At 45.2% G+C, this 10,186-nt stretch overlaps 1 protein-coding gene across 2 annotated transcripts; it reads left to right on the top strand.

The window, feature by feature from the left end:
• The first annotated feature begins 538 nt into the window (after window positions 1-538).
• Cebpg (CCAAT/enhancer binding protein gamma) lies at window positions 539-9,294 on the top strand. Of its 2 annotated transcripts, none has more exons than NM_012831.1 (2): window positions 539-697; window positions 6,021-7,291. In NM_012831.1, exon 2 carries the CDS (start codon window positions 6,117-6,119, stop codon window positions 6,567-6,569), a length of 453 nt encoding a protein of 150 aa, NP_036963.1. In that variant the 5' UTR covers window positions 539-697; window positions 6,021-6,116; the 3' UTR covers window positions 6,570-7,291. The 2 variants fall into 2 exon arrangements, with proteins under 2 accessions (NP_036963.1, XP_038957466.1); XM_039101538.2 differs by lacking the exon at window positions 539-697 and adding an exon at window positions 731-1,430 and having other exon boundaries at window positions 6,021-9,294.
• The last annotated feature ends 892 nt before the right edge of the window (window positions 9,295-10,186 follow it).

The raw sequence follows: 10,186 nt of genomic DNA, 5'->3' as shown, positions 1-10,186 counted from the left end.
CTCTCACAGAGACGAGCACACTTTGGAAATCGTGATTTGTCTGAGAGCCACAGTCTACTGTTCTCAAGAGTGTGACAAGTGCTAACCCTAGCACTGGACAGTTTTTCCTTAACGTGCTTTTGTCAAAATGAAGTTTGCAGACGCCCTAGGGCCGCGAGGCCTAAACAAAACAAAAAAAATCAAAATCACTAACTCAAAAATCCACCCGAGGAAATGCCATTTCCCTAAGGCAGGTGAGACTCTCATTACTATGACAGAACTTTTCTCGCTACCGGTCACTCCCATCGCTCAGGGCCGCCGCCCGCCACCACGGACAGCCTAAGGGGGAAACCGCGGAGCGCGCCTCCAGCCAGCGCCGGTGCTACCACGCCCACCACGCCCGCTCCGCCGTAAGTCCGCCTCTTGCTGCCACCCTGGCTGTGATTGGCTGGTGGAGCTGCCGGTCTTGAGAAGCGAGCGCGTCGTTCTCCGAGCAGCGCTTCTATTGGTCACGGCTGCGGCGGCAGCGCGCGGACCCGAAGAGGAGGGGAAAGCCGGTGGCCGCGGTGGCGGAACGGGCGGAGGCTGCCGGTTTCGTAACCGTCGCTCCTCCTCGCCGACTCGCAGGCTGCGAGGCCTGGGTAGGGTCGGACCGCGCCGCGCGGGGCCGCTCGGAGTGGAGGCCGTCTGGGGGCGGGCGGGCCGGCCGGAGGCGCAGGTAAGGAGGCCGCGGGTTCTAGCTCGGAGGGGTTGGGGGAGGAGGCCGCAGCGGAGCCCGCCGCTCGCGTAGGCACCGGCCGGGCTCGAGGAGACCCGGCCCTGCCGGATTCAGCAGGTTGGCCCGGAAGGCCCCCGGCGGCTTGGCGGCGCGGGCGGGGACCGGGAGCGGCGTCTGATGCAACCTGCGGGCAACACCCGGCGGGGCTGAGCTCATCCCTGGCCGCGGCCCAGCGCCGCCGCGCAGGGCGCCGACCCCCGCGCTCCCCCAGGCGCCCCCTCACCACAGTCGGGGAAGGGATGGAGTACCAGGTGGCCCCTCCAGAACCTGCTCCCCGGCGACGTGCAGCGTGACAAGCCTGGCGCGCATTGGCCCCTGGGAATGGAGAGTGTTTCTAGAATAGAAGATGGACCGAATCTTACTTTGGAGCCACCTAGGACTCTTCTGTCGCTTCCCAAACGGCTCGGTCTGGGGGAGGAGGGCCCGGGTCCTATTTGGAGTTAATAACCTAGTGGTCATCTAGGGAAGGCACTTGATTTTTTAAACACTTAGCGCTGCAAGAGGGAGATTTCGTTTGTTTTTTGGGACGCGGCCGCGTGTCTTGTAGTTCATTGGGAGGGGAAGGACATCCTAGATAGCGCACCGGTTCACTAGACGCAGAAGGTCAAGCCATGAAGCCTTTCCTTAGCTCGCCTGGAGGGAACTCGGGAAAAGAGCCAGCAGACGAATACAGGTGGAGAAGTTGGGCGGCGTGCGTGAGGATTGTTTCTCTTTCTAAGTGCGCTTGTGTATTTCTGGTCTTAAGAAGGCTGGCATGCTTAGATTTGCTCTGCTCTTTGTTGTATTTTGTTTGTTTCTTTGTAAGCCGCCTCATAAGATGTATCAAATTTAGAAAGGTTTTAACCTTTGTGAGTTGCACAACAGCTGGGGCCTGTGTCTCTGGAGTTTCCACCCGCTTGAATCCTTACTTGAATATATTATCATTGAATGCATACCTGTCTCACAGAGGAAATTTTGAAATAAAGCACCCCGTCTTTACTGAGAAATTCAACATAGAAGAATTCAGAGCATGGTAGGCAAGCCACTCTACCTCTGAGCCGCATCCCTAGCCTTCAGAGCGCTCTAAGGTCCGTTCAGCTGTTGTCATTTGAGTAGTATTAATAAGCTATCCCTGCGGTTCTTACCTGTTCCTGAAAAACTGTAGATAATGGCAGGACGCTACTGAGCTGAAGAAATACTTGAGTCTGTTTCCTGAGTCCGATGGGCATGCCCGACTGACTCAGTTATTTTTATGACCTATCAGAAACAAATAGGTGGGAGCAGACTTCCCTCCCCCTCCCCCAATATCCTTTAAATTCTCACACCACGTCATGATTGCCAGCCAGCTCTGTGATCTTGGAGAGGTCCTTTCATCCCTAGCGAATTAAATGCTCCCTAGGAAAGTCCCTGGGAGCATTCCCTTCTGAGATCATGGGAAGACACACAGGACCTGGTTGACAGTTGCCACAGTCACAATAATGAGTACTGTAGCAATTTTAGGTTTCCCTCAGAGGGGTGGTTGCATAGGTTCTTACACTAGCAAGTTTATTGGTCCTCTCTCTAGTCCATTGCTGTGCCCTGCCATTAAAGAGAGGGAAAAAAGTGAACAGGAACTCCTAATAAATATAGTTATAAACAATGTATTTTTGAATGTGCTAAATAGTACTATAAATAGATGTAAAGGATAACATCCAAACAAGCTTATGTTTTCTTCACAACTCCAGTGGACCACTTACACTGAACTCCTTGAAGGAGTCTCCTCTCCTTCATGGACTCTGCCTCCTACAGTCTCCAGGGAGCTGGGATTGCCAAAGAGACTGGGGGAGCAGATTGAACAAAAGGCACAAAGAGAAAACAGAGACCATTTAGAATGCTTTAGGGAGCAGAACTTGTAGAGAGGGTTAGGATCTTGGCTTTGATCCTGTAGTCACAGACATTGATTTTTAGTAGCAAGATGTGACATTGTTAGGTTTGAATGGAAGACTGCTTGACTTGCAGGTACCAAACTCTTTGAGGTCAAATGACTGATCCTTTTATAGGGGTCACCTAAGACCATCCGAAAACAGATATTTATATCATGATTCATAACCATAGCAAAATTACAGCTATGTAGTAGCAACGAAAATAACTATGGCTGGGGGTTGCCACAGCATGAAGAACCTGTATTAAAGGGTCAAAACATCAAGAAGGTTAACTATTGCTCTAGATAATCTAGATAGTGGGTGCTTGGAGGGAGCTCAGGCTGCTACACCAGAGGCTAGGGCTCCTGGGAGATGATGTCAACCTGAGGTAATTTCTGTGGCATTAGGAACGACAAGAGATGTGGGATATTTTTGTTTGTAAACCTGAAGACTCAACCTTCATTAAGGAAATTGAGTGAAGATTTGATTTTGGGGGGCTAATGGAGGGATACATGGTTCTATCTAGGTTTATGGAAAAAAGTGACAAGCTAGGGAAGTTCTGTACAGGTTTATTGTTCCAAGTAAAAATTTAGACAAGTTCTATTTTACTATTCTAACATTCCAGAGTTTCATTGTTTTATTCTTTTGAATGAACATTATTACTTTAGTTAATAAATTTGCATTTGAAGAAAGTTTTACTCTTTAAACATAGCCTCATATTCCTAAAATCCATTGTTTATATGCAGCCAAGGTTCTCCATTGAGTCGTCCAAATCTTTTTGGGGGCTCCCCTAAAACAAGACTGAAAGCCCACATCCAAAACTTGTTCCTCAGACTGGCAGCCAGAGAGTTGGGACTTGTAAAAATTGCTGGTGTTGGTCCAGGAACTACTTTGGGAATAGCTGCCCTCAGCTTTCCTCTTCTTGGGTGATTGACAAGCAGGAGGAAAAAGGCACCACCCTGCTTCCTGTAGATTGAACTTTGGAGTATATTAGTCCATCCAGGAACCAGACCTTGATTTAGAGTTAAATCAAGATTGCTTTGTTGTAGAACTCAGCAAATGTTTGTGGAAAGGAACAAAAGCATAGATGACAAGCGTCTTTCTTTGTTCAGTGCAAAACCAAAATTGTTCTGTTTGAAGCTTGTTAACTCCTTGATCCTCCCTCTCCTCTGTCTCTCAATCTTTCTTTTTTAGACAGGGTCTCTACATAGCCCTGGTTATCTTAGAACTCGATATGTAGACCAGGCTAGCCTCAAGCTCACAGAGATCCACCTGACTCCACCTCCCAAGGCTGGCTTTAAATGCATGCACCACTATTGACCAACCTACTTTTAAAAAAATAATTATTTTTTACTCTCCTTTTTTTCTTGCAAGTTTGTAGGTTCAGTAAAAAATGGTCTTGTTTTTCTAGCCAAAAGGCTCACCCAAAACCTATCCTTTGTTCTGGTTACTGACTTAGCAGAGTTAGTTAGAACCTTACCCCACTCCTGTTATCTTTGGGTTCAGAAACAGGCAGAATATCCTGAATCTGGAGCCTGTTAGGTTGTTAGTGACTAGAGCTCCTGGTAGTTTGTGAGTTGGGGGTTGTTAGTGACTAGAGCTCCTGGTAGTTTGTGAGTTGGTGTATCATATCATTTCCACATCCCTTCTGTACAGATGAAGCCGAAGCTCACAGGAGGGAAGGGATGTGTCTAGGTTTTATAAAACTGAGGGAGCCAATGCCAAGGAAAAATTTGATCTTGCTTCTAGCCTGTACTTCTTTGGATCATTGCCATCTTTGAGCTTGGCTAAATTGACTGTAGAGATTAGTTTTGAAGAGTAAGAATACAAGGAAATAGGCAACTAAGATGAACATGATTTTTGAGGCAATCCCAGGAGAGGTATTGAATTATACAAGTTCTTAAAATTGGGTTACATACACTATACCAACTTGATAAGCTCCAGTGTTAAATGCCAGTCCGGATGGCTTAAATTAATATTGAATGGCCAACTCTTATTTTTTAATTAATTTGTTCACTTTCGTTATTTTGAACAACCACCTTTTAAGTGGGAGAAAAATTAGGCCACATAATCATTTTCAAGGGAAGTTGTGAAATATCCATTGTGAGCGTAACTCAGCGTCCATATCCATCATGGCTTGGGAGGAAGCTTTCTGTCTTCCCTTAGTGCTGGAGCAAGAACAGATGTCCCACTTGCTCAGGGCTGGCCGAGTGGCTTTTAAAACCAAAGTAATGATATATGGATATTTAAAAGCAAAGATTAATAGTAATAAATAATAAAAAAGCCAACTTAATAAGCATGCTTGAAGAAAGACTTGGCCAAAGTTTGGGTTGGCCAAAGTTGTTGATGTTTACTGACTGAACTTCTCTTAATAACCAAGGGTGTGCTCATCGGGGGCATTTTCCTAACTCTAACTAACTTCCCTAACTTTGTCCACTAAGGGCATTTTAGCAGTTCTGGGAAAAGAGAACAGGATAGTTTTGTGGTTTGTAACAATACTTTCTACATTTCTTTTTTTTTTTTTTTGGTTCTTTTTTTCGGAGCTGGGGACCGAACCCAGGGCCTTGCGCTTCCTAGGTAAGCGCTCTACCACTGAGCTAAATCCCCAGCCCCACTTTCTACATTTCTAAGGGTGCTGAGTCTCCTAAGGAGACAGTTGGTTCAGCTGTTTAGTTTGTCGTAGGTCACTAGAATGTAAAAATGCCAATCAACTAATCAATGCAAAATAACCCACAGACCAGGTGGTGGTGGCGGCCCACGCTTTTAATCCCAGCATCCAGGAGGATCTGTTTGAGTTGGAGGCTTGCTCTACAGAGTGAGTTCTAGGATAGGCAGAGCTAAGCAGAGAAACCCCATCTTTAAAAAAAAAACAAAAACAAAAAAACATAATAGGTGAAGGCATTGCTAATTCTTCTTGGATATTAAATAAGGAACTTGCCAGGATCTTAGGCACATCTAGACCCCTCATGGATTCTGCAGACTGAGCGTTCTGATCCAGCAGTCTAACCTGACTTGAAATGCTCTTCCCACACCCCAAATGCAAGTGTCTATTCTGCAATAATTGAACTTGTTTTCCATGCTTACCCTAAACAGCTCAGATTTCTCCCTGGCAGATTGTCCAGCGATATTAGCTCACACGTGCTACCTAGTATTTCCTGCTATGCTTTGGGTTTTCCCTTCCCTTTTTGATAGTTACAGGTGGACTGGTCGGCTTATGATGCTTCTGAACCAGGTTACCTTTTCAAGTTTGGAAACTTTGGTACAATTTGCAGTTGCTCTTGTCAGCAAACCAGTAGGTTGCCTACTGTGTTAAGTCCATGCAGGTTTAATCTGACTTGATCCTATCATTTCAAATATTTTAATGCAACTTATTTTCTAACTAGGTACATGTGAAGATTTTTTGGCAGTTGAGTGTGGCCTTCTCGGATCACACTGCTCTGATTTCTACGTGTTCTGTGTTGGTGGAGGAACGGGCCCAAATGAGCAAGCTGTCGCAGCCAGCCTCGACTGCAGGAGTGAACGGGATCAGTGTCATTCACACTCAGGCACATGCCAGCGGCTTACAGCAGGTTCCTCAGCTGGTGCCCGCTGGGCCTGGGGGAGGAGGCAAAGCTGTGCCTCCAAGCAAGCAAAGCAAGAAGAGCTCACCCATGGATCGAAATAGCGATGAGTACCGCCAGCGCAGAGAGCGGAACAATATGGCTGTGAAAAAGAGCCGGTTAAAAAGCAAGCAGAAAGCTCAAGATACACTGCAGAGAGTAAACCAGCTCAAGGAGGAGAACGAGCGGCTGGAAGCCAAAATTAAGTTGCTGACAAAGGAATTAAGTGTACTGAAAGACTTGTTTCTTGAGCATGCGCACAACCTCGCAGACAATGTGCAGCCCATCAGCACGGAAACTACGGTGGCAAATTCTGATAACACAGGGCAGTAGATCTCCTTCCAGGCGCCACAGCCTTGTGACTTGAACATGAGAGGTGTGACCACCCTGCACCCCTTGGTTCAGTGGCTGAGCTCGGTCTTGTTCCATTGGAGGTTATTTTTTAGGCTCAGCACTGGACAGCTGGTTAGCCATGTAATTTATCTGGTCTTAAATGATAATGGATTTTTGAAGCACTAAAAGAAAACTTAGGGTTTATGGTTAAAATAAAATTCCTGGCCTTTAATATTCTTAATAAATCCTCACTTCCCCAGAAATGCTTCTTTTGTAGGAAGGGGAAAATGGAAGGTCATATTGAAGGTTCTGGGTTCTAATGAGATAATACCTTGGACTAGGAAAAGCTGAATTCCATCTGTGTTCTTCAATTTGTGATTTTATTCTAAATTGTGTATGATAAATTCTAGGGCTATAGAAACCAGCCATAATAATTTGGCCCAATTTTATAGATGTATAAACCTGTGTTAGCATAATCAGCATCGTTTTTTCCAACACATACACATTTTAAAAAATGACCTTAGGTGAAGTAAAGAAATCCCATCAGGTCACGTCGAGAGGTGGTTAAAAATACAAGTTGTGTTTAGGAAGGAAAGAGGTGGTTTTGTGCTTTTCCCCCTTGTTTGTTTTAAAGGGCATAGAGTGTGATTGAACTTTGGGGGGCCTTCTGCTTATTGGATGAGCATTATCTGTATCCTAAAAGACAGTAGCCACCGTGTACTGACATTTTAGTTCCTGTGGATGCAAGTAAAGGCAGCGTTTGGTTTGGGGGAGAAAGCATTTTTTGTCCGCCAAGGTAGTAAGACAGATGCCTTGGCTTGATGGCACAGACCATGAGTCACAGTACTGCAGATTCGTTTGGCTTCTCGTGTTTGTTCAGAATAACTTTCAACGGGGGCCATGATTTTTAAAGGTAAAGTTTTTGTGTGTGTGCTTGTGTGAAGAGGCACCTTTTGGTGTTTGATCTCAACTAAACGATTATTAGAAAAATGATTTAACATCATGCCATCTCTCAAAAGACTAGTCAAAGAAAACTTGAAAGTATGAGATTTGAATCTTTAATTTATTTCCTCAATCTATTTTCTTTCTTTGGGGAATTTTCTCTAGCATAGTGGGCTGTTCTCCTGGCCTTCATGTGCTGTTGCTTCCATTAGTTTGCTTTTCTGTTCTGTGTAAATTATTTTAGAGAGGGAATGCTGGTAAAACTCAGGATAGTGACTCTTTGTTGTGAAACGGGAGAGCTGGGTGTTAGTAGGGTCTGCACTTATCACTGTTGTTCTTAGTGCATCTGGTAACTCATGGTTTGCGCACAGTTCCAGAGCCAGTCTGTTGGTTCCTGAGATGGTCACTAAACACGGGTCTTGTGTGATCAAAGGTTGGGTTTCTGGGAATCTTGTTTGAATATGGTCATTTCTGGCCCTGTTTCCAACTAGGACTTGGTAACCCCAGTGTCACTCAGATTGCTACTTAGCAAGGCAGGAAGTTGCTGACTGTTCTGGGCAGAAGCTGTCAGGGTCCTGGAGCTCAGCAGAGCTGAAGACAGGAGCCAAAATTGTTCTTGAGGAGCCAAGAAATGAGTGGGGTTTTAGAAATTAGGGCTCAGCACCAGTTTGCCTTGGTTGGAATAGCCATCTGCTCATAAAGATTGAGAGATGGTTTGGCTAACAAGGGCACGCCCATACATCTAATCTTCACCAGCCAATTGATAATTATGTAATGAATTTAATTGGTGATGCAGTTAGGTCCCACTTGAATGTGTATGTACCTGAGGTTAGGCAGACTTTGGAAACTCCTACTTCTGAACCCCAGCTTTCACAAATGGATGTTCTTGTGGAATTTGTGGTTTCTAGTGCTAGGACTTTAAAAAGCTGTGGGGAAGTCAGTGCTCAATGTTCGAAATCAGAATGTATAAGTGAATTCCAGCTTTGCTCTTACCTTTGTAAATGAGCTTGTTAGCCCCAGTTGTTCCACATTGAGCGCAGATGTTAATTGGTGTTTGGAGTTTATTACTCATGTGAGAATGGTGTTTAGCTCCATAGATTCTCTGTAAAGTTGGGGAACTAGGTTTGGGAAATGGGTAAACTAAAGGCTTTGGGAATTGTAGAGTGACTTTTGAAAGTCTTGTTACTGGGGAACTTTAGAGTTTGATCTGCCTTGTGGACAGACAGGTTGGTGGCTTAGGAGTCAAACTGTAGTGTGGATTAGCCATGTGTGTCTCCTGGGATGGCTGCCCTTTGACTAGTTCTGAGCACAGAGGAGGGATCGGAGCTGCCCTCTGTGTCTGGCCTTAGTCACAGGTGACTTTGGAATCTCAGAAAGGATTTAACTAAAATATGACTGGGTGTTTGAAATCCAGGTCATGAGCCCATTTAGTTTTTTTACAGTTCTCAATTTATGGAAGTAGAAACATGTACAGTTTGATAAGAAAGGGATACAGCTGCTTTTGATGTTTCTTAACCCCTCCCGCTCCTTTCCAGGGAAGTTTCGTGCCTGGACAACCCATGGAACGCTTAGAGTGTTCCTGATGCCTTAGAAATCAGAAAGAGCCTGTTTGTGTAACAGGCTGGGGAAGATTCCATTCCACAGCTAATCAGATCTGCCTCAGGAAAAATACTAACTTGTTCTATTTGTTCCTGGCCTTCAGTTTGCGAGATTACTCTATTTTTTTAAAATATAATTTTATTTCTTTCAACAAATTTAAAAATAAAAAACACCTTTGGAACAATGACTTTTTCTTTGTGGGTTTCTTTATCTTGGACATGAGCAAGAAGTTCACTTGTAGTTGGCCCCAAAGAGCCTGCAAGGTGCCTCTTGCTGCTGTCTAGGCTGGAGTGTAGACAGCAGGGTGCTTTGTGCCGGTTTGGATTTCCCTGAGTGGACGGGGAAACTTGGGATGCAGCTTAGGTTGGTTGCAGTTTGGTCTAGCTTAAAGCTGCATCCTGGTGTCGGGGGCACGATGGAAGGGGCTGCCCGTGTCCTGGTTCCTAGCCTGTGGTTTCCACTTGAGGCGTATCCTATTAGAGTATGAACACCATCTTTACTTATATAGGGTATATGCCTGGGTCTGGAAGTACATTGGCTGATTTCAGAAATACTGGGAGTCTAAGAAACCAGTCTGAATTGTGTGTTTCTGGGGAGAAAGGCCATTTAGGTGCTTTTCTCTGGTCCTTTTAGTTTCTGAATTTGTTACGTGGTTGTGAATTTGTGTGGCTGAGTATGGTGGTGCATGTGTGTAACCTCAGCATTACAGAGATGAAGGTTGAGTTTGAGGGTAGTTTGAGTACCATTGAGACCCTGTCTTAAAAATGGAGGGAAAAAAAAAGTAATGATTTCTGTGTATGTTCTGCCCTGCTCCTTTGCGTTAGTTGTAACTGTCTGTTTTTCAGTTTGAGTTAGATGGTCTTGTAGCCAGCGCTAGCCTTCAACTTGAGATGCAGTTTATGACTTTGAACTTCTGGCCTTCCTGCCTCTACCTCTCAAGTGAAAGGATTACAGGTATGTACCCTACATCTGCTTTTATATGACACGGGGGCTCGAATCTGGGGCTTTGTGTGTGCTAGGTGAGCATGCTATCAACAGAGCTCTATCTCCTGCTCTAGTTAGTTTATTCCTAATAA

This window comes from Rattus norvegicus, chromosome 1 (genome assembly GCF_036323735.1).
Source record: "Rattus norvegicus strain BN/NHsdMcwi chromosome 1, GRCr8, whole genome shotgun sequence".
NCBI lineage: Eukaryota > Metazoa > Chordata > Mammalia > Rodentia > Muridae > Rattus > Rattus norvegicus.
Note: the sequence above shows the minus strand (reverse complement) of the source record. Positions and strands in the feature narration are given on the sequence as shown.